The sequence below is a fragment of the Oryctolagus cuniculus genome, chromosome 8, assembly GCF_051225735.1.
Source record: "Oryctolagus cuniculus isolate XC-2025 breed Fujian yellow rabbit chromosome 8, ASM5122573v1, whole genome shotgun sequence".
In the NCBI taxonomy this organism is placed as follows: domain Eukaryota; kingdom Metazoa; phylum Chordata; class Mammalia; order Lagomorpha; family Leporidae; genus Oryctolagus; species Oryctolagus cuniculus.
The window spans coordinates 124,889,577-124,913,912 of record NC_142874.1 but is presented as its reverse complement, the minus strand read 5'-3'; the positions used below and the strand labels follow the sequence as shown (position 1 = coordinate 124,913,912).

The 24,336-nt window shown below is 34.4% G+C and overlaps 1 protein-coding gene across 1 annotated transcript; it reads left to right on the top strand.

Moving 5' to 3' along the window:
• The first annotated feature begins 8,053 nt into the window (after positions 1-8,053).
• Positions 8,054-22,298, top strand: CSN1S2A (alpha-S2-casein-like A). Its single transcript, NM_001082400.1, is given in 13 exon segments — positions 8,054-8,108; positions 9,380-9,406; positions 10,124-10,147; positions 10,232-10,276; positions 12,076-12,102; positions 13,348-13,371; positions 13,454-13,498; positions 14,615-14,737; positions 17,277-17,300; positions 17,958-17,984; positions 18,855-18,971; positions 20,006-20,048; positions 22,020-22,298. Coding segments are annotated over 12 exon segments (543 nt in total). The 5' UTR covers positions 8,054-8,057; the 3' UTR covers positions 20,015-20,048; positions 22,020-22,298.
• The last annotated feature ends 2,038 nt before the right edge of the window (positions 22,299-24,336 follow it).

Below are 24,336 nucleotides of genomic sequence, written 5' to 3'. Positions count from 1 at the left end.
AGGGATACAAATTGAAAAGGAGGAAGTCAGACTACCCTATATGCAGATGACATGATACTACACATAGAGGAACCAAAAGACTCCACTAAGAGATTATTGGAACTCATAAAAGACTTTGGTACAGTGGCAGGATATTAAATTAATAGAAAAAAATCAATCACATTTATATAATAAAATATAATGGCTGAGAAAGAACTTCTAAGATCAATTCTATTCAGAATAGCTACAAAAAGTTTAATACATCATTATAAATTTCACCAAGGAAGTCAAATATCTCTATGATGAAAATTACAAAACATTGAAGAAAGCATGTTCATGGATTGGAAGAATAAATATTGTCAAAATGTCCATACTACCAAAAGTAATATACCGATTTAATGCCATCCCAATAAAAGTACCAAGGACATTTTTCTCAGATATAGAAAAATCATTGGATAAATTCACAATGTCAACATAAGAGACTCTGAATAGCTAAGCAATCTTATAAAATAAAAGCAAAGGCATACCGATAATTTCAAGACACATATTACAGGGCAGTTAAAATCTATAAAAGCCTGGTACAGGCAAAATAAAATAGATTATAGACCAATGGAACAGATTAGAAACTCCAGAAATGAATCCATGCATCTAAAGCGAACTTATCTTTGACAAAGGAGGTTAAATCCAAACTTTGAGCAAGTTCAGTCTCTTCAATGTGTGGCACTGGGAAAACTGCATCTCCACCTGAAGAAATATGAAACAAACCCCTACCTTACAACTTACACAAGAATCTACTCAAAATGGATCAAAGACTACCCAATACCATCAAATTAGTGGATAGCATTGGAGAAACTCTTCAAGACATTGAAATAGGCAAAGACTTCCTGGAAAAGTCCCAGAAAGCACAGGCATTCAAATCCAAAAATGACAAATTAGATTGCATCAATTTGCAAAGCGTCGGCACTACAAAAGAAACATTCAGCAAAGTGAAGAGGTAACCAACAGAATTGAAGAAAATATTCGCAAATTGATAAAGGATTGCTTTATAGAATCTGCCATATGAATCAGCTATCCCTCTCAGGAATTTACCCTAATGAAAAGAAATCAGCATATGAAAGAGTAACCTGTACCTTCATGTTTACTACAGTTCAATTCATAACAGTTAAGACATGGAATCAACCCAGATGTCCATCAACTGATGACTGCATATAGAAATATAGTGTATATACATTATGGAATACTACACAGTGGTAAAATAAAAAATGAAATAGTGTTGCTTGCAACAAAATGGATGCAACTAAAAACCATTATAATTAGTGAAATAAGCCAGTCCCAAAAAGACAAATACCATATGTTCCCCCTAATCCATGGTAACAAATAGAGCACCTAAAAAGTAATCTATAGGAGTGAAATTGACATCTGAGTTTTGATGATTTTTAACAGCCCTTGTCTGAACTGTTGAAGAAAAGTGTTTTTTTCTTCATACTATTTGTCCCATCTGGACCTTTAGGGCTCAACCAGGCCAAAGCCAGGAGCCAGGAACTTCATCTTGGTCTCCCATGTGGGTGGCAGGGACCCACCTTAATTACTCCTTTTAACAGTTCTTGGAAGACCAATCTCCTGGTCATTGATTCTTTCAGCTTTTGTGGGTCTGAAAAGGTTATTGCTCTCATTTTAGATATATATTTTCAATGATTATGAAATTTGTTAAACAAATTATTTTCTTTTCAGTATTTAAAATATTTTGTCTTACATTTTTATGGTATCGAGTCAGTTATTATTTAAAATTTTGCTACTCTTGGGGCCAGCACTGTGGTGTAGCGGGTAAAGCTGCCATCTATAGTGCCAGCATCCCATATGGGCTCCGGTTCGAGTCCTGGCTGCTCCACTTCCGATCCAACTCTCTGCTATGCACTAGGAAAGCAGTGGAAGATGGCCCAAGTGCTTGGGCCCCTGCACCCATGTGGGAGACCCGGAAGAATCTCCTGGCTCCTGGCTTCAGATCAGCACAGCTCCAGCCATTGCAGCCATCTGGGAAGTGAGTCAGCAGATGAAACACTCTCTCTCTCTCTCTACCTCTCTGTAACTCTGCCTTTCAAATAAGTGAATAAATCCTAAAAATAAATTTTAATTAAATAAAAATAAAATAAATAAATCAAAGAAAAATGGGAATAGGAGGGAGAGGAGGAAAAAGGGTGGGAGTGTGGGTGGGAGGGTGGGTAAGGTAGAAAGAATCACTATGTTTCTAAAGTTGTGTTTATAAAATGCACGAAGCTTGTATACCTTAAATAAAAGGTTCCTGGAAAAAAATAAAATAAAACTAATCACTAAGAAAAATTAAGTCCAATCCAGCTCTCTGTTGTGGCCTGGGAAAGCAGTAGAAGATGGCCCAACTCTTTGGGCCCCTGCACCCCCATGGGAGACCCGGAAGAAGCTCAGCTCCAGCCATTGTGTCCAATTGGTCAGTGAACCAACGGATGGAAGACCTCTCTCTCTCTCTCTCTCTCTCTCTCTGACTTTTGAATAAATAAATAAATCTTTAAAAATAAAATAAAGTTTTGCTACTCTGTACATCATATAATTATTTTTTCTAGCTATTCGAATTCTTCTTTTAATCACTACTCCTAAGCAATTTGATTGTGATATATTTGATATAGTTAACTTAATGCTTTTGCACTAGTGTTTTTTTGAGTATCTTGATCTAAGTAGTTTTCCTAATATTTGATTTTTTCAAATATTCTCAACCTATTTCTTATCTTCACCAAAGCTATGTTTGTAACACACTTGGATTTGTGTCACTTTGGTAACTACTTATATCAATTAATTTTTGTCTCCATTTTGAATTATATATCAAATATAAAATATATTATATAAACTAGTATTAGTAATAATATGATATATATACACATATGTGTGTGTTTTATGCCTTCTCTTTTTGGTGGCATGGCAGACATCATATTTTTACCTTTGTTTTGGTGCTGAATTTTATTTCTTACCCCAAATACCATTGAGTTATATTGTAGGTCAAAATGAGCTAATTTTAAACGTTTGCATTTTGAAGCTTAGTTTTTAAGTTTTATTAGACAATCCAGAGCACAGTATTCTTTCATTTAAAGCAAATTTCATCTGCTACGGAAGTACTTTTCCAAGTATTCTAACAATGCCTCTTGTATTACAAGATATTTCCACTCTGACATGTTAACATGGTCTGTTCCAAGCCCTGTTTGAGTTCCAGGAACTATTCATCCTGTTCCTTTCTGAGATTCGTTCCCAATTCTCATGAAATTTTTCACATTTATTTTTTTTTCTTTAAAATGTACCAGACAGACTAGGACAAAGTTTTGGAGACCTCCAGAATTCTATGTGCTATTCTCTCTTGATATTGGAAATTTCTCGTCTTTAGTTTTTTGAGTTAATCTTATTTAAGGGTTCACTTATTGGAAATGCAGAAAGAGAGAGAGAGAGAGAACTTCCATCCACTGGTTCAACTCCTCAAATGGCTGCTGTAGCCATGGCTGGACCATGCTGAAGCCGTGAGTCAAGTACTCCATCCAGGTATACCATGTGGGTGGCAATGACTCAAGTTCTTTAGTATCAACTGCCACAGGAGCAGGGAGCTGGATCAGAAACAGAGTACCTGGGACTCGAACCAGCACTGTAATATGGGATGTGGGCATCCTCAGCAATAACTTAACCACTGTGTCACAACATCTACCTACTCTGTTAATTCTATCCTCTTGCCTCTGCTAATATCAACTATACCTCCTCAACTCAAGGGAATTTCCTACTTGTTTTGAGGCCCCAACCTTCTTTCCTGATATTTTAAAAATGCATTCCTGATAACAAGCACAAACAATCATACAGCTCCTTTCCATTCTGCAATATCTGAAAAATGTTGCATCATGTATTTGGTCATTCTTTTAGCTGTTAAAAGCAGGAGGATAAAGCTATTCTCTGATATGTGATCAGGACCACAAGAAAAGTTTGAAAGTAAAAGTCTTTAAAAGTCCTCACCATAGCCTAAAAATATTGTGTCATCTGACATTATTTGCTTTTATGATCTCAGGTCCACCAAATTTATTCAGTAATTATTCAGTAATTCAATAATCATTTGTTAAATCAAGTAGAATTACATATTAGCATCTATCTACAAGTCATTTTCATATGAAGATACTTTTAAAAGTTTGTTCTAACAGAATTAAAAGATAAATTTGTTTTGGCACAAAAATGTTTTGAAATCATGCATATGAATGTCTTCCAAAAGTTTGTGGAAAATTCTTATTTAGAAAAATATATGCATGGATTTCACAAAAAAAATTTGTACTGATGAAAACTTATCTTTTAATTCCACTTAAGAAAATCTTTTTGAAGCACTTTCTATATTCTTTTTATGAGATATAAAAAATTGTCACACAATATAAGAGATTGTGTTTGAGATTTGTGGCATATCGTCACAGCTGTCTTCAGATTTCAACATGATCTTAAAGAATTTATTATGCATTCCCTATGAGCATGTTAGGAAACATGATTCTTAGCCAAGTAGAAAGTGAAGAAACACAAAAACATGGAAATGCATAGTATATCCAGGAAAGAGTAAAACTGAAACAAAAAGAATAGGAAGTAATGGTGCCAAAATATCTATGTGAAATTTTTAAAAACAGCAGAGAGGGAAACAAAATTTATCTTGGATCAAATATTAGTTGATGGCACAGGTGAGCCTACCCACAAAATATAGATAACCATTATGTATCATAACCTTTCATTTCCTGTTATCATGTTCTAAATCAAACTATGTTAAAGTACTCCTTGGAATTTGTATTAAAGAAATTCAGAAACAAAATTTCTAATCATCACGACTTCTTAGAATTCAGATGATTTTTCAGGTATCTTAAACCACAGAATTACCATATCATGGAGGAGCAAGGTTTAAATAGCCTTAGAATAATTCCCTGCAGATCATCGGCTGCCTTGTCCTCTGGTCTTCCATTTGGAAAACAAGGTAATACTTCATATGCTCTTTCTCTTATATCATGTGCGTGTGAAAAAAATATTTCAAAACCTGTTAGTACTCTTTTGCACAAAAAAAATCAAAAAATATTAAAGGTGCCAAACTGAAATGTAAATTTCTTGAGAGACTTTTATTAATTATTGTAAAATTGTGATTCATCTGCTTTCAATTTTTAAGCATAACTGATATTTAATTACTGATATTTTAGTATCATACTGTCTCATGAACTGCTGAAGTTTTATCTTGAAACCAGGACCAAGAAAATCAGGTTTCTAGACATCTAGCAACTGCTTTTTTGTGTGTGCGGGTGCTGGCCTTCTTTCTTCCTCTGGAAATTGGAGATAAAAATTCTTACAAAATTACATTATGTAGCAATTGTGAAGATTACAGAAAATATTATAAAATGTCTCCCAAAGTGTTTGTCACACAGCAGGTGCTTAATAACTACAATTATTTTTAGCTACCTCTACCATCATATTAAACATACATCTTATTAAAAACTATCATTTGCCCACTGATTTAGCTTCTTTTATCTATGTGCATTTCTAACTCTAAGCAGAAGGTACTGGAAAACAGTTACATAGAATATATTTAATTCAGATAATTAATTAACATCTTACAATTTAAAAAAACATCTTCTATGTGAAATATACTCTGTACACATTATAGGCAACAAATATTATTTTCATCTTAAGATTATAAATTAATATATTATTAACCACCATTATTTATTTCATGAGTGAGATATCTTATATGCTAGAATTCAGAAAATATTATTAAAATTTATACAAAACAAATATTAAGATAGGTAATGAATGTGTATATACACCGTAATTACAAAGTGGGGATCACAATGCATTTTGCTATTGTTTGGGTAAAAAGTTAAAAATAGCCTTTAAAAACAAATTTTAAAAACAAATTTTGAATATGTTCAAGAAAAGAAGTGCAATATATCAACAACGTGTGAGTATAATTCATTTATATTTTTACTCAGTTATTTAGCCATGGCGATGGGGAAGGAGGAGTTGATTTACAAGAAAATATTGTGGATTTGTTTAGAGCTATAGAGTTAAAGGTATATCTCCCTGGAAGGGATTTTAGAGATATGTAAAGTCACATTTGTTAGATAAGTTAATTGAGAGGAAGTTTTCAGTGGTTTTGCTTAAGCTTCATCCACCAAATCAGCATGAAGCTAGGCAGAGCAGGACCCCTGATTTTACCCTGGTGTTATTTGTAACGATTTTTTTTATTTATTTATTTGACAGGTAGAGTTATAGACAATGAAAAAGAGAGAGAGAAAGAGAAAGGTCTTCCATCCGATGGTTCACCCCCCAAATGGCCACAACGGCCAGAGCTATGCCGATCAGAAACCAGGAGCCAGGTGCCTCTTCCTGGTCTACCATGTGGGTGCAGGGGCCCAAGCACTTGGGCCATCCTCCACTGTCTACCCAGGCCACAGCAGAGAGCTAAACTGGAAGAGGAGCAACCGGGACAGAATCTGGTGCCCATATTTGATGCCAGTGCCACAGGTGGAGGATTAACCTAGTGCACCACCATGCCAGCCCCCTACCTGGTGTTATTTCTATGTTCCAATTCTCTCTGAGGGAGCAAGACTGCACATCCCCCTCCCCAATTATATATATTTAAATGGCTACAATGTCATAATTTGATACATGTATTCAATGAGTGATGATCAAATCAGGTTAGCGTACAAGTTTTCATTTACCTGAATTCTAATTTCTGATTTTTTTTAACTTTTATTTAATGAATATAAATTTCCAAAATACAGCTTATGGATTACAATGGCTTCCCCCACATAACGTCCCTCCCACCTGCAACCCTCCCCTTTCCCACTCCCTCTCCACTTCCATTCACATCAAGATTCATTTTCGATTCTCTTTATATACAGAAGATCAGTTTAGCATACATTAAGTAAAGGTTTCAACAGTTTGCTCCCACACAGAAACATAAAGTGAAAAATACTGTTTGAGTACTAGTTATGGCATTAAATCTCAATGTACAGCACACTAAGGACAGATCTCACATGAGAAGTAAGTACACCTGAGCTGCCAAGGCTATGGAAGCCCCCTGAGTTCACCGACTCTGATCATTTTTAGACAAGGCCATGGTCAAAGTGGAAGTTCTCTCCTCCCTTCAGAGAAAGGTACCTCCTTCTTTGATGACCCGTTCTTTCCACTGGGATCTCACTTGCGGAGATCCTTCAATCTTTCATTTAGGTTTTTTTTTTCCCCCAGAGTGTCTTGGCTTTCCATGCCTGTAATACTCTCATGGGTTTTTCAGCCGGATCCGCATGCCTTAAGGGCTGATTCTGAGGACAGAGTGCTGTTTAGGACATCTGCCATTCTATGGGTCTGCTGTGTATCTCTCTTCCCATGTTGGATCATTCTCTCCCTTTTTTACTCTATCAGCTAGTATTTGCAGACACTAGTCTTGTTTATGTGCTCCCCTTGGTTCTTAGTCCTATCATAATGATCAATTGTGAACAGAAATTGATCAGTGGGACTAGTGAGATGGCATTGGTACATGCCACCTTGATGGAATTGAATTGGAATCCCCTGGTATGTTTCTAACTCTACCGTTTGAGGTAAGTCAGCTTGAGCATGTCCCAAATTGCACATCTCTTCCCTCTCTTATTCCCACTCTTATATTTAACAGCGATCACTTTTCAGTTAAGTTTCTAATTTCTGATTTTAAAAGGAGTTCCTGTTATATTTTGCTTCTTCTATATCATTCTACACAAAATACTTGTCAGTGGAAACTAAGCAAAAGAGCTGACTAAATCTGAATGAACCTTCCACATTTTAGCAACCAAAGCTGTAAATTATATCCTGTTCAGGGGAAAAACATGTCTCTTTCAGAATAAACTGTGCCTTCATGTTCATGTTCATGAACTTGCCAAAAGTATCTGCTTCCATTAATTTCCTTTGCCATTTCCTCATCATCTGGGAAAAGTATAATAATAGATAAGCACATGGAAAACGTATAATTTTTGGAACATAAATCTAATCTTCACTTTCTATACATGTGTTTATTACAGAACTAAATAGCCATGAGGTTCTTCGTCTTCACCTGCCTTTTGGCTGTTGCTCTGGCCAAGAATGTAAGCATAACGGGACACACCATGGTATCAATCCCTGTTTAAATCTATAAGAAGAGTAGCCTTTTACTCTGTGCAGGAGGTTGCAGGCACTGGCAGCAGTGCTTTTTCATCTGTGATCAATGTCGGCTGTGACTACTTACATAGCATTTGGAATTGAGCAATGTTTCTAAAGGGTCTTCACTGAACTGTTGAGAAGCCATAGACACAGGAGAAAGGATGTGAATTTTCCTTCCAGATAAATTGGCATAAACTTTGGAATTTGCTGAAAGAGCTATTTCCCCTTCCAAGCATGTCTCTGAAAGTATAAGAAAGCTCTGCTCCTATAACAGGAATTCCAAAGCCAGGGTCAATGAAATAGCAGAATTTTAACATTCTTGAGAAAAAGCAGCTCAGAAATGACAACAGCAACAACAAAAACCAGAAAACAAGGAGAGATGACTTTGTAAATTATTAACCAAATAACCTAGTGAGGATTTAGTAATAATATTTATGTCGCAAAATTGTGAGTATGTAATAGATAATAATAGGGAAAGTGCCTCAGAAACCATGTATATATTTACACAGACACACAAAAGCAGCATCTATAATTTTAATATTTCAGTAGTATTACCTCCCTCATTCCCAGGAGGAATTCACATACCACCACCCTCCCACCCCAACATCTCACTCTACCCATAAAGCCCCCTTTCACCTAGAGTGCTCAGAAGCCTATGCTGTAACACACATACTTGTGTGTAAGAAGGGACAGGCATTGGTGACTTCTTAGATTTGTACCCAATTTAAGAAAATGCCATTTCTAACACAAGCAAGTTAGTTTGAAAAGAAAATCAAAGCACCGTGCTTTAGTAATATCACACAGCCTCAATGATCTCTTCCTCTTTCACTCTTCTCCTGGGTATCTCCCTATCTTTTTATTGAGTAGTTGACCTCAACAGTTTCTTTGAAGACAACTGATTATACAGCTGAAAATAGAGAGGCATCATTAGCAAATAAACTAAGATACCCAAAAGTACTTGTGCCACAGTTTTCCAGTGAGAGCAATGTATTCATTGATTGTATTTGAAACTGAGGTAATTGTTAAAGGAAACTCTATTCCACTAAATTTTTCCAAGAAACTGTTTTTTTGTTTGTTTTTTGTTTGTTTGTTTTTTAATTTTGAGTGTTGTCATTAAGCAGTAGATACAGAGATTCACGTTGGGATTTTAAGTAACTCATAAAAGTTAAATTTGTGTTGTTTTTTTTTTGTTTGTTTGTTTGTTTGTTTGATACAGGGGATAAAGCAGCGCTCTGCCAGTGAGGTAAGGCACTCTATTCTGTAAATAGTTCCTCGTACCTAATAGCATATATGTACTATGTTAGTCTATTTGTATGATCAGTACCACCAGCACTGCAGAATCATGGAAAATTTGAAATGCAATATTTGTTTAAAATATTTTTGGAAAATAAACTAGAATATATGTCACAAGATTAGATTTGTGCTTTTTTCCACTTGCTTCTCCAATATCATGCAATAATTGTGATATTGGTACCCTGTATCTTGTGATGTAAACTGAGGAACCAGTGACGAACATCTAGTTTGTCAGGGACTCATGCCTATCAGCATCTATATTGGGTGCCAATTTACAAATGTTTTCTTGCTCAAAGTTCCTCAAATGTCACCAACAGAATTGTTCTCCTCTCCTGATATCTACTTGATATAAAAATCAAATAGAGTAAAAAAGAAAGGAAACTGCCAAGGACAAATAAAATTGCTCCTTCCCCCTTTCATATTAATGTGCAAAGATCTAACTGGGTTGTCAAATAAGTAAATTGAGAGTCCAGAATAAATTATTTGACTAGAATATAATGAATGACTTACCTATAAAAAGTAGAAATTTTGGTCTAATTTACTTTTTAATTGAACCAAAGGTTAATTTTATCTTGAAATATTGTATAATAAATATTGATTGATACTTCTCTGCATAGTGAGATAGTCATGAATATATAATAAAAATATGTATTCATTTTTTCCTAAGGAGATTGTCAGCTTCTATCAAGAAGTAAGTCATAATTTATTTTATTACCTACATTATAAAATCATTTGTCAGTTTTCATGGCCATAATTTACTTCTTATTTTCTTCAGAAATATAAGCAGGATAGTAATGCAGCCATTTACCCAACAAATCAGGTAAAATGCACTTATTAATATCTTTGAGTCTGATTAATGATGTGTCTTATCCATCAATTATGTTATTTTCCCATTTGAAAATATGAGTATTTTTTCCATTTCCAAATGCAAAATGTTTTCAGTCTTCATTGCTTTGAAATTATGTTGAAAAGATTCCATGAAAACATATGTGCTCCACTTAGAAATCACATTTTCAAAAGTCATTTCTCTTCATGTTCTCAACTGTGGACTTTTTAGATCACTGTTCTATCATTTCTAAGGGTTATTTTATGCCTAAAAACCTTGAGTAGGAATTATGGAGTGTTACAAGTCACTCTTAAATCAAGACTTTAATTTACTCTGATTTGTTCTGAAGTTGAAATTAGCCTAGACGAAAAGTTTGTTAATTGTCCAAAATATTTGATAAACAGAATAAAAGCAGGCGCTTTTCCCAATTCAATGAATAATCCAATTGAAGGTATTAATCTGTAAATGAACAAATTAACCTGCTAAATACTTCTCCAGTTAGTTCCTACAAGTAAAGACCTAGTCATTTTATGAATGTGGTTACTCTAGTATTTAATATTTCTGTCAAAATTCCCTCTTTTAAATTGAAATGTTTTATAGAAACTTTATGTAATCTTAATGATAGGCTTGATGGTCTATTATAAATGCTTCAATATACATTAAAATACCTGCATAGTTATAATCTATATTTTAAGAGAGAATGAGAGAGAAAGAGATTGAGAGAGAGGGAGAATCTTCCTTCTGTCCACTTGTTCATTCCCCAAATGGCCATAATGACCAGGGCTTGGCAAGGCTGAAGCCAGGGGCCAGGAGCTTTTTCCAGGACTCCTACGTGGGTGGCAGGGGCTGAAGCTCTGGGGCCACCCTCTCCTACTTTTCCCAGGTGTATTAACAGGGAGCTGGATTGGAAGTTGAGCAGCCAGGACTTAAACTGCAGCACATATGGGATGCAGGCACTGCAGAGGGCAGCTTAACCTTATTTGCCACAGCACCAGCCCCTAGTTATTATATTATATTTTTAAAGAATAATTATCCAGGTACAGCCTTAATTACCTATTATCTGGTCCATCATTCATTTAAGACACATTCAATAACAAATAACAATGCGTCAGACAATATTCCATGCTCTGGAATGCAACAGTGAATACACTTGACAAAATGCCTCATTAAGGAGCCTTACGTGTCAGTTTATCACTGGGAAATTTTAATATACTTCTTACAAACACACACAATGAAAATGAATTCATTCTCAGTAAGAAGTTTTTTCTACATTCAACACAGCATACAAATAATGCTGTAGGGATAATATATCCAATTCCTTTTATTGGGAAACCCCAAATAAAATATAAGATGGTGAGATCTTTTTAGTCATCTGAACTAAACTTAGTTGACACTATTTATAAATAATACTAATTGTTAGTAGATTCCTATGGGACATCTACTATCTCTTAGTTAATCAGAAAATGTTTTTGTAATATGATAATCTTCAAATGTTAATTCCATACTTCTTGCATTATTAAGTTCCTCTATTGTCATAATAGAGATACCAACATTTAAATAAAATAATGTTTATCCCTTTTATTTGACTGCCAAAGTGGTTAATAATAAGTACCTATGCAACCTGATTTTACTGCATTTATTTTAATCCTTCTTTTGATGTTTTATACAAATGATAAAGTAAGTAATACTGAAATAATTCCCTAAAGCAACTGGTGATGTTTAAAGAATAATGTTGCATATTTGATTTCTTCTTGTCAATAAATTATGATTTTATTTTATTTTTATTTCTCAAGGAAACTCCTAGTGTTTCATCTAGTGAGGTAAGATATTATTTCCTTTCAAGTCAAAGAACTATTGTATTCAAAAAATATCAGCCTCGCTATAATGTTATACAATAGTTAGACAGTTCCTAGCAAACACACTTCTAAACTTTCAAGAGGAAAACCATAACCATGATTCAAAATAATTTTGGTATAACTGAAATTGAGTATAATCATAACAGGGCATTATTTAAGGTCCCTTGCTCTCTATGAAAATACAGATGTGACTCTACAGAAACTGAATTTGACATTGAAGTTTGTGCCAAATCCAGAGGTTACCAATCGACTTCGCTGTTTTAGAAACCCCTTTAACACTGCTTAGAGGAGTAGTTCTCAAATGGCTGTCCCCTAGATAAGTAGTATCAGCAACATCTGTAAGATTGCTAGAAATGGTAGATCAACTTCATGTGAAACTCTGGGCTGGAGCTAATCAAACTGTATTTTAGCAAGGTCTCTCAATGACATTGATGCACATCAAACTTTGAGAAACACTTTTAATAAGGACAAACAAGGGATTGGTTTAGGAAATATGTAGGTAACAAATACCTGGAAGAGCCAGGATGTGAGGTTGTCTTAATAGAGTGGGCAATAGCAACGTAGATCGTGGCCCAAAATCCTGTGGCCAGGGCTATTACCTAAATTCTTCATAGGCCCTGCATTAGGTGTTTGCTTTGCCTGTCTCTGTCTCTTTGCCTGTCAATCTCAGTCTTAAACTAAGAGCCTTGGGGCATGTCCAAGGCCAGAATGTGAGGGCGTCATGATGGAGCAGCAACACTGATACGGATCATGACCCAGGATCCTGTGGCCAGTGGTGTCACCTAAATTCTTCACTGTCCTCGCCTTAGGGGTTTGCTTCTCTTTCTCTGAGAGTAAGTCTGTCTCGAACTGAGAGCCTTGGGACACTCTATCATTTCAACAAGGAACATGCAAGGTTTAGTTTGTCACATATTTAGTGGGTCCATATTGATTATTTTTGGTTATTTGCCTATATTCTACAAATATATAAAATTGTCTGAGTAATGTAGAATTGACAAAACATTCAAGATAAAACATGTTTAGCCATTCTATTATGCTGGAAGAGAAAGAAGGAGAGATCTTACAAATATCTTAAGATTTAATCCTTAATAAATGACAGTACTAGTGGGTTGAACTCTGGATATTTCATTAATTTCCCCTAACCATATACTAAAATTATTTAGACACTAAACCATTCAACTAAAACTATTTCTCATCTTGTTTCTTTAGGAATCTGTCGAAGTACAAACTGAAGTAAGTAATTATTCAATAAAATTATACCATTAGTTTCATTTTCATTTGAAATTTCTCTAACACGTGCTTTGGTTTTCAACAGAAAGATGAGCAGATTGAGGAAGAAAATGTCTATCTAAAACAGTTGGTAAGTTTTAATACAACTTATTTGAAATGATAGAATAAAATTTTAGAATTCTCCCTTCTTCCAAATAATCACTTCTCATATCTTCTCAGGACAGTCTTCATATTTAGCATCAAATTGATGATCATATTTAGTTTTCCTAGTGTTGTTAGTGGGATACATAAAGATTATCTTGACAAGTAGTTCTAGAGTTTACTCTTAAGAAATATGAGCAACATAAGTAAATTTGGAAGACTTACAAACCTCAGAAAAATATTTTGGTATTTAAGTGGTATACTTGAGATATCACTGTATTGTTACATAATTACATAGTTGATCAATCTGCTTCTATTTGATATGATAAAAAGGATTGATAAATTAAGGCCAAAAACTGTTAATTCTAGTCATTCTAAAGCACAGATGGTTATGTAACACTTCTTTGGTGGGCTAGAGCAAAGTGCAGAGCAAGGAAAATAGGTGGGCTTGAAGTCAGTGACCTTTGCTTTCAACATCAGCTCCCCAAAGTATTACTCAACTTCTCCAAGCTGTATTTTCCACAGCTGAAAATGAGGTTCCTTTCTGACACAGCCTTGCCTATTATACTCAATAGAAAGGTTTGCTTCATTGAGAATTCTAAATTCATCAAATAATTTCTTTTGGAGGTGGGCGTTGAGCTCTTAAGACATACTTGGTATGTGCCCCATGCAGGTATCAGAGTTCCTTGGGTTCAAGTCCCAGTTCTGATTTCAGCTTTCTCCTAATGTACAACCCGGGAAGCGCAGGTGATGGTTCAAATACTGCCGTCCATGTGAGAGACCTGTATGGAGTTCTGTCTTCTGGCTTCTTGTCTAGCTACAGCTATCATTTGGGGAAGGAATAAGCACCTGAAAGTACTCTCTCTCTCTCTCCTTGTATCTTTCTCTCTGTCTCCATCCCACCCTCTCTTTCAAATAAACAAGATTTTTTAAAAAAAATAAAAAATAACATTTAATTCTGAAATTTACTTTAGAAAAGCACACACTGCTACAGTTTTTTGATCAATTTGACATAATTTTAATCACTTAATTTTGTCCAATTATGCTTGGATCCATGGAGAAAATTTAATACTTATATAATAATGATACTTTTTTTTCCTCTCAGAAAAGAATCAAGCAAATTTTTCAGAAATTTTACATTCCACAATATCCTGAAGTTTATCAACAGCAGATTGTTATGAACCCATGGAAACACGTTAAAACAACTACTTACCCTGTTCCCATCCCGGTGAGTTCTTCCTTTCTGTTGTTTTTGTTTTTTGGAAATAAAAAAGTTAATAAAATCAACCAGACAGAAACTACCCTGATCATTTTGAATGTATAAAGTAAAACAGGTTTAAATAAAATTAGAACAAACATCAAACTATATAGCCAAAATGCTATTGGAAAAACTTAGTAATTATAAATAAAATTAAGTTGAACTAAATCCCAATTTCTCACTTGTATGTCATTTCTCTTCATTCTGACAGAAAGTCTTAAAGGTAGGTAGGATGGAAAAAACCTACATTTTTCAAAAGGAATTTAATTTCAACAAATTAAATCCCTTACCAATGTTTTCCTTCATATCATATCTCCTCTTTTAAGACATTTTGCTTAGGGAACATTTTTGAACACAAAGACTAAGTGACAGAGCAGCAAGTTGAACATGAAAACCAATTACTTAATTATAAACACAGTGAGCTTTGGAGTCAGAATCTGGGGATTGATGCCAGATCTAACAAAAGCAGACTACATGACTACATAACCTTGTACATGTAACCTCCCTTTTCTGTGATTTTCGCTTCTTAGAAGTGGATGGTTCTCCCAGGTGACTCTTAGAAATTAAAAATACCATCAGCATAGTTAGAGAAAATAAGATTTAACGCTGTTGGTTTGAATACTAAATGCATAAGGAGCATCTTGAAAATCAAAATCTATTTTATGTGAAATTGAAATCTAAAGTTGCATTATGTTCAGAAATAGCAGAGTTGGAAAGTAAATCGGTAGATGAACTAGTGGCTCTCAGCTATTCACAAGCAAACAAGTAAACCGGTAACCTTGTCATAAACAGAATGAGAAAAGCAGTTAACTCTCTTTTTATGAATTTTATTTACTGCAGTATGAGAGATTATAGGAGGGAAGTATACATTTTATTCCATTTAAGTTTGAATTTGCTGGAAATAACGTTTCCGTGAAAAGCAACTTCTGCAGTAGTCTGAGAAAAGTCTGCAGCTCCAATTATAGATTCCAAAGTCAGTCTTCAAACCAGTCTAAAATTTACCATTCTTGACAATGGTAATTTGTAATATCTTATAATTAAACATGAACCAAGAATGCATAACAGGGGTGAAACTAGTAAGCAAAAGTCTGGATTGTGTGGTAACTAAACAAGCTACTTGCAAAAACAAGCCCTTAACATCTGAGTGACAGTTTCTGCTATATGAGCATTAGTTATAATATTATCACAAAATAATTAGAACATAAGTAGGTAAGATGTGGCAATGTGCAGGAGTGTCTTTTGGGAAAGTGGAGCAAAACAAAGAAGCTATGTAAAGTGTTACGTCAATATCACAAGGAAAAAGGAAGAAATGCATTCCCGTGATCGGTTTTACAGATGGAACGATAGTTTCTTCTCTAGATTCTACCAGACTTAATCACCTTCTTCTTTGTTTTGCTTTATAGATGGCATCAATCATTTCATTTAATAAAATATTTTTGCCTAATTAAAAGTCAATTTCAGTGACTAGCAGGTGGCTTATATACTAGTAACTTGTCAAACTTGGATTTTAAGTCATTAGTATTAAAGAAATTGCTTTAATGGTTCAAAACTTCTCTTTGCTAAAAAACACCTGCTCAGTATTATTCTTATAAAATTTTTCTAAACTAAAACATTTCCTTGCCTTTAGAAGCATATAATTATATGTGTTTAAATTTTAGTAATCTTCAGCATATTTTTATAACTTTCAGCACATTTTCACATTTAGAATTCTGCATTTTAAAATGTGGCAACTTTAATATCTACAATCCAACACCTGAGCAAACTCTTTAGTATAATAAATATATTCAGTTAGTTAGAATAATCATTTCTTTTATGTACACAATCATACATATATGTATTAAAATTGCAGGAAACCACAAGATTTTTCTCAGAAAGTACAATTCAATCAAATTCTCTTCAGGAAAGGACAAATATTGATCTTTTTACTGGGACACAAAATGGAAACTTTAATTGAATTTCTATTTAGGAAAATAGTACCACTTGTCCAGTGATGTAATGCATTATTTAAGGTCCCTTGCTCTCTATGAAAATACAGATGTGACTCTACAGAAACTGAAAATCTTGGTATTCAATACCAGTTATTAAATACTATACAACACTGTCTGTATTCTAAATTTTTAATTTTTAATACATAAAGTTAGGGTTGCAGAATTAGAGAAAGCTAAAATAGAAAGTGCAGAAATTATTAGAATCATTTATGGGAAAAATCACAATTATAACATTTGAAGTTAGCAATATTAGATATCTGTACAAGGAAATCCTAGCAAAAACATTTAATATTAGTTACTCCAGAGTTTATGGATGCACTGTTAACTGCCAAATATTGCATTACCAATGTTACAAAATATAAGCCTTAAGATACCCTCAATATCACCTAAGATACCCTGAATATCACCTAACCGCTGCCTATTTTTGATCCTTCCTACTTATAAAAAACAGAAATATCATATAGAAAGTAACATTTGTATAAATATGTAATTTAAATGGATTATTTGTCTCTTTTTCTAAGGAAACTACCAGGATCCCCCTAGAGGTAAGTAAATAATTACAAAATGCAAATAAAATTATGAAAACTTTTTGTTTCATCTTGGTTATAAAATCATTGTTATTCCATTAGCATGGAATATATGCATGACTCAAATGATGAGTTAAACTTATAATTTTTCTGATGGAGATCTTATAATTTAGTGATTTCCATTTTTATAAATTCCTACAATTTTTAATTTATTGTTATTACAGTTGAATATGTAAGCAAGTATTTACCAACTTTTTATCTGAATTTTTCCAATATAAATTTTGCATAAAGCTTATAAAAACACAGACATGAATAAATATATTCATACAGACCCTTCTATTTAAACTAAATGTAGTAAATGCTGCATTGTTTTAAATGCTTCTTGGTATACTAACTAAATCAAACTTGAGAGTTTATTATGATTCTATGTCTTAGTAATAAAAACAAGTGAATAAAATAAGTGAAATCAAGCTCCATCTGGAGATTACATTCTACAGAAATAATGATTTTGTGTTTCCACTATTTGGGGAACTGAGGTACAATATAAACATTGGAAATAATCTTATTCTTCTTCTCTTGATGGAAGACAAATTTCTCTTGCTACCAAGAGTGAATTCTGGGGAGCCAATAAATTGAGAACAATGTGTTAAATTCTTGTTATTTTCTTTCTTTAAGGAGATTGTTAAGAAAATTGTTGAGATGGTAAGGATTTTATTTATATACAGCTCTATTTCATTTACACTATTAATAGCAAGAAGAGGCATGATGGGAAATGTCCATTTTTAGTAAGCTAGAAAAGGATCACTTTAGTTTCATAAAAGTACAATTTTGGCCCCTCAATTTTATTTCCCTTAATTCTTCACTCTATCAATTAATACACTTCCATTTTTACCTAATTATAACAATTTATATATTTTCTGTATTTTACATTGCTCTCTAAGAGGAGATTTCTTTTGATTTTTGAAGAAAATAATTCTCTTTGCTGGCTTTACTTTTGCCTTCCATAGTGATACTAATGTTTGTAACATGAAAGATCCATCATCCTATGGCTGGCTTTTTAATTCTGAAAATTTCTATTTGCATTTCTCTAGAAATGTGTCTAGTGAAGTGAAGCACGCCTCCTTTTACAGAGAATGAAACAACCAATCCATACAGAGAGAGCATGGTTTTCTGCTTTTTTGCTTTTTTTTAGCAAATAAATAACTGCCAATTATTAATGAAGTCACATTAAAATATACAACAGAATAACAAAAAAGTGTTTAATAATAAGCATTAATATGCTTACTATACAAGCATTCTACCATTTTATCATTGGCATATCACAGCCATGAATGCGCTTAACAATCATTCCCTGGCAGTTGAAAAAAATAACTTTCCATTCTTAGAATCTGAAAATTATGCTGTGAGGAGTTGCCCACTTTAATCCTATCTTTATGTCTTACAAAGAGCTTTATTTAGCAGACTTTCAATTGTCTAAATAAGTTTTAACTGATTTATTTCTGTAAAGTTCTCTTTTGAACACTGGAAGAGACTAAATGTGGAATGATTATTAATAATTTTATGTCTTTTTAGATCAAATTCAACCAGCTTCACCAGTTTGTCATCCCCCAGTATGTCCAGGCTCTTCAGCAGCGGATAGCTATGAACCCTTGGCATCACGTAACCCCCTTCCGCTCTTTTCCCGTTTTGGTATGTTTGCTCTGTTTTAAATAATGTAATTATAGTTATTTTGTGTGGAAAATGGGATATAAAGAAAATAATCTCAAATTTTGGATTAGAGATTAAATCAAACTTCAATGAAAATGTCGACACCAGTAATAAAAAACAAATCCATGTTTCCAACACAACATTATGCAATCATATCAAAAGTGATAAAGAATTACATTCATATAGAATTTTAATTTTCTAAACATTTATGTGTATATCTACCTATACAGATAGATATGAATTTCTTTTGATTCCTTTAGTAAGTCAATGAATTGGATAGATTGTGATGATTTTATTTAATAACAGAATCTGAAATGTGAAGTAGAATAAGTTTCTCAAAATATACTTCATAGTTCATCTGTTTAATAAAAGTTTTTTGACTTACAATGCTTTTTTCCCAGCATGAGGAATAAATGACAGAGCAGAGAAATGAACATAGAAAACTGTCAGTTTGGTATAAACATTAGTGATTTGGCATCAGCAATGCCAGAATTGAATACCAGACCTGACAATTCTCTGGAAGATACTTTCTACTTTAATTTTTAAAAAGATGTATTTGTTTCTTGAGATGCAGAGTTAAGAACAGAGAGAGGGAAGGACTGAGAAAGAGAGATCTTTCATTCATTGGGTGACTCCTCAAATGGCCGCAACAGCCAGAGCTTAGCCCACATGCTCCCACATGGGTGCAGGGGCCCAAGCACTTGGGCCATCATCCACTGATTTCTTAGGCCATAAGCAGAGAGCTGGATCAGAAGAGGAGCAGCTGGGACACAAACCGGTGCCCATACGGAATGCTGGCATCACAGGCGGAGGCTTAACAACACCAGCCCATCTACTTTAATTTTTAAAATGTAGTTGCATTTCCTAATACTGGAGGTAGCATTTAAGGAAGTTTATCATCACAGAAAATAAAACTAATAATTCAGCTTTGAAAGCTAGATGCCTGACAAATCTAAATATTTCAATACAGATGTAAATAGTTATTAAAATGCATCATAACTTGTTTTTCTTTTAAGAATTTCTAAGATTCTTGAAGTAACCACTGCTTCTTGAGCTTAGGTAAGTTCCCTCAGGTTTGGAGATTAAGCAATAATTTAAATAGTGTCCTCAACTAAGAATACAGTATGAACAAATTTCAACATTTAAGCAATTTAGTTATATTTTATTTAAATCGTAGTTTCACTTTGTTATAAATTCTTTGATTAACAAATGAAAGTTTTCTTGTAACTTGCAGGTGTATTCTTTTTGTAAGTATTTTAAAGAAAATTTCTTTGTGGTAAGAATGCATTCAGCCAGAACGCTGAGAAGTAAGACTGAGTAAAACGCATCAGAAGTACAAGTGGTCACATTGTTTCACACTAACATGTCCTCTCATCTTCCACCCAACGTTTCTGTTTGTGGGAAATATATATATATATATATATATTTATATAATACTTATATATATGTTTATATATATTTTTAAACATATATATTTAAATTTCAGTCAAGATTACATTTGTCTCCACAACAGATAGAGTCTGGTGGAGGATTAACTGGGAGCCACAGTGTAGATGCACCTTACATGGTTTTTCTCTTGTATTTGCATTGTACTTGTGGCATGAAAGTTTTCTCCCTTCTGAAATTTCATCTCCCTCAACCTATCCCATTTAGTTCTATCCACATCTTAGATCAAGGGCAGGCACTTGGCACAGTGGTTAAGACAGTACTTGGGATAGCCCACCCATATCCCATATCCCAGTGCCTGGTGAGCCCCAGCTCTTCTGCTGTGATCCAGCTTCCTCGAATACACATCCTGGAAAATAAGGGCTCAATTACTTGAATTTCTGCCACTCGTGTAGGAGACCCAGATGGAGTTTTGGCTCTTGGCTGAATGCTGGCTCGCTACTTTCATCTTCACATAAACCTGGGAAGTTGTTAGCATTATCACCCAATATATTGATGGGACAAGCAAGTATGTAAATTACCTACACTCACAGTGGATGTGGTCAGTGGAAGAGCCAGGGTTACTGCCCAGATGTCCAGCCTTAGGTCCCTTCCTCAGAAAAATCTCCATGGCAGATAGAATATGACACCACTGACCAGTTAAAGATGAGTGTGAGAGGGCAATACTCACCATCTGAAGGGCGTTGTTTTCAGAACTTGACTATTTTTGTTCGGTTCTCTTGATATGTAAAGGCATCAGGCAACTTTCTCAAATAGCAAAAAGAATTTTCTGAATGATAATGTTCACGTTAATATAAAAAATTCATTTGATGTTTTGCAGTTGTTTATCATTAGTCCCACAATATGAGAGACTTGGTAGGATAGAAATGAGGTACTGACTCAACCCTCCACTTTACTTCTACAAAGAGAAACATACTTACAGAATGTTTACTAGTGCAAAGTTAGAATTGTGGGCATGATACAGAGGTAGAAGGAAAGTCACTTGATAGATCAGATTATGGTCTTAACTTTAGGGAAACCAGAAATACTCATAACCAGGCAATACTAGAAGAACAATCTAAGGGAAAAGTAACTGAAATGGATGGAATGATTATAAAGTAAAACTATAACCAGAAAGATTTCTTATAAATTAGTTATGAAGGATTTACTTTTAAAAAAAGAAAATTTCCCAGTAGTGATTTTGCTAGACATAATTATTTGACAAATCTATAACCCAATTAAGTCAAAGTAGTTATAATGAGGAATAATAGCATATTTTATGCCTATTAATATTTTATGCCTAATAAATGTTTCTTTAATACTTGCTGAAATATATAAACATTTCTCATTTAATGGAAACATTAGAGTGTAGAATTTGGCTTTTCTCTGCTAATTACTCAGTCATTTATTAAAAAACACTTATCAACTATAGTTGTCCTAGAAAATATTAATAAGAAATAAATATAAATAATAATCTTCTATTCAGAGCCTTGTATTTGAATGTTTGCATATATATTATATACCAATATGTCTATCTAATAAATTTACATATGTATTCTGGAATGTACATTGTTTAGATAATCTAATTTTTTTCTGTATTCACAGGTTTAACTGGAAAAATCATTCCTATATAGTTTTCTCATCTATCACATTACCTCCTACTATCAACATCTTTTGGCGTGTTTGTGAAAAGACACCAATGTTGAGGCAAAAAGGAAGAGTGTGTGGAATATTTTCTGTGGTGTTGCTACGTTTTTGGTTTATGTTGGATATGCCAGGTCTTGATTGTGGTATCATATTAACTGTATTGATGACTTGATGTCTTTTCTATTTCTGAGATATAGAACTATGTATCTCTTAACAAAACATTAAAATTTGAAGTGCATTTTTATTTGCGTGGTCTTTTCTTCCCCCATTCCTCATGCTAAAAGACCAGGCCACTGTTAATAGAGTGACCAGTTAGATGATAATTAATTTTAACTACACTTAGACAGCCCTGTAATAACTTAAATGTTTGGGTTCCTTAATGCCAAATGTTTCTCTCATTCCTGTTATCTTCAAATACTACACATTTATCTGTATGTTTATTTATTTATCTGTATGTTTGTTTATTTATTATGGGCTTCAACTACGACTGCATTTTCAACACCATTTAGCCCTCATGCTAACAACTCCACAATTTGTTCCACTCCCATTAGTCTTTCTCAAACAACGTCCACCAGAGTTAACAAGTCTCCAGTCACAGTTACTACCTGGCCAGATTGTAGCTCACATGTCACTCCATAAGGAGTGAGTCCCTGTGAACTGAAATCTTTGAAGTTCCGGTGCCATAGGTTTACACTTCTTTCAACAGGCACTGAGTGTGATAAACCAGAACTTTTCTAAACATTGTTTTATAGGAGAAGAAAAATAAAGGCCTTGGGTTCATGATACTTACATTTTAACCTTTTGGAGGAAGATAACAAACAAGAAAAGATTCAATGCATATGTCACATTATGACAGCTTCACTAAAAAAGAAAAAGACATGGGGCAAGCAGTTAGCCAAGCAGTTAAGATACCAGTTTAAACACCTACAACTACATCAGAGTACCTGGGTTCAACAACCTTCTCTGGCTCCTGACTCCACTTTACAGCTAATGCAGTGCCTGGGAGGCAGTGGTGACGTTCCAGCAATTGGGATTCCTGCTGGCTTGAGATTATGGCTCCCAGTTTCAGCTCAGTTCAATCCTAGCCACAGTGGGCATTTGAAGAGTGAACCAGTGGAGTCTCTGTCTGCACCTCTGAACTAAATAATAAAAAAATATTTGAAATAGAACTTCAAAGCCCCCTTTTTTAAACGGGTTTTATTTATTTATTTGAGAGGTAGCATTACAGATAGTAAGAGGGAGAATCAGAGAGAGAGGTCTTCCTTCTGTTGGTTCACTCCCCAAATGGCCGCAACAGCCAGAGCTATGCCGATCCGAAGCCAGGAGCCAGGAGCTTCTTCCCGGTCTCCCATGTGGGTGCAGGGGCCCAATCACTTGGGCCATCTTCTACTGCTTTCCCAGACCACAGCAAGAGCTGGATTGGAAGAGGAGCGCCCAGGACTAGAACCAGCGCCCATATGGGATGCTGGCACAGCAGGTGGAGGATTAATCTAGTGTGCCACGGCGCCGGCCCCTCAAAGCCCTTTTTAAAAAGAAGAAGGCAGAGCAATGAAAAGATGTTTTGGAATGCACAGTCATGGAAGACAATACAGACAAGTTGAAGTTTGAGCAATGAATTGAAAATAGTGCGAAAGGGAGATGGAGGAATAATCACAATTCCAATAGAAGAAACAGTACAGCAATTTTTTAACTTTTATTTAATGAATATAAATTTCCAAAGTACAGTTATGGATTACAGTGGCTTTTCTCACCCATAACTTCCCTCCCACCCGCAACCCTCCCATCTCCCACTCCCTCTCCCCTTCCATTCACATCAAGATTCATTTTCAATTATCTTTATATATAGAAGATCAGTTTAGCATACATTAAGTAAAGATTTCAACAGTTTGCACCCACACAGAAGCACAAAGTGAAAAATACTGTTTGAGTACTAGTTATAGCATTAAATCTCAATGTACAGCACACTAAGGACAGAGATCCTACATGAGGAGTAAGTGCACAGTGACTCCTGTTGTTGACTTAGCAAATCGACACTCTTGTTTATGGCGTCAGTAATCACCTTAGGCTCTTGTCATGAGTTAACAAGGCTATGGAGGCCTTTTGAGTTCTCCAACTCTGATCATATTTAGACAAGGTCATAGTCAAAGTGGAAGTTCTCTCCTCCCTTCAGAGAAAGGAGTACAAGCAAATTAATTGAGTCAGGTGTATGCTTAAAGTATGGAGAAACTGACAAAGAGCTGGGCATGTGTAAGAAGACTTTAGGATGGAAAGAACT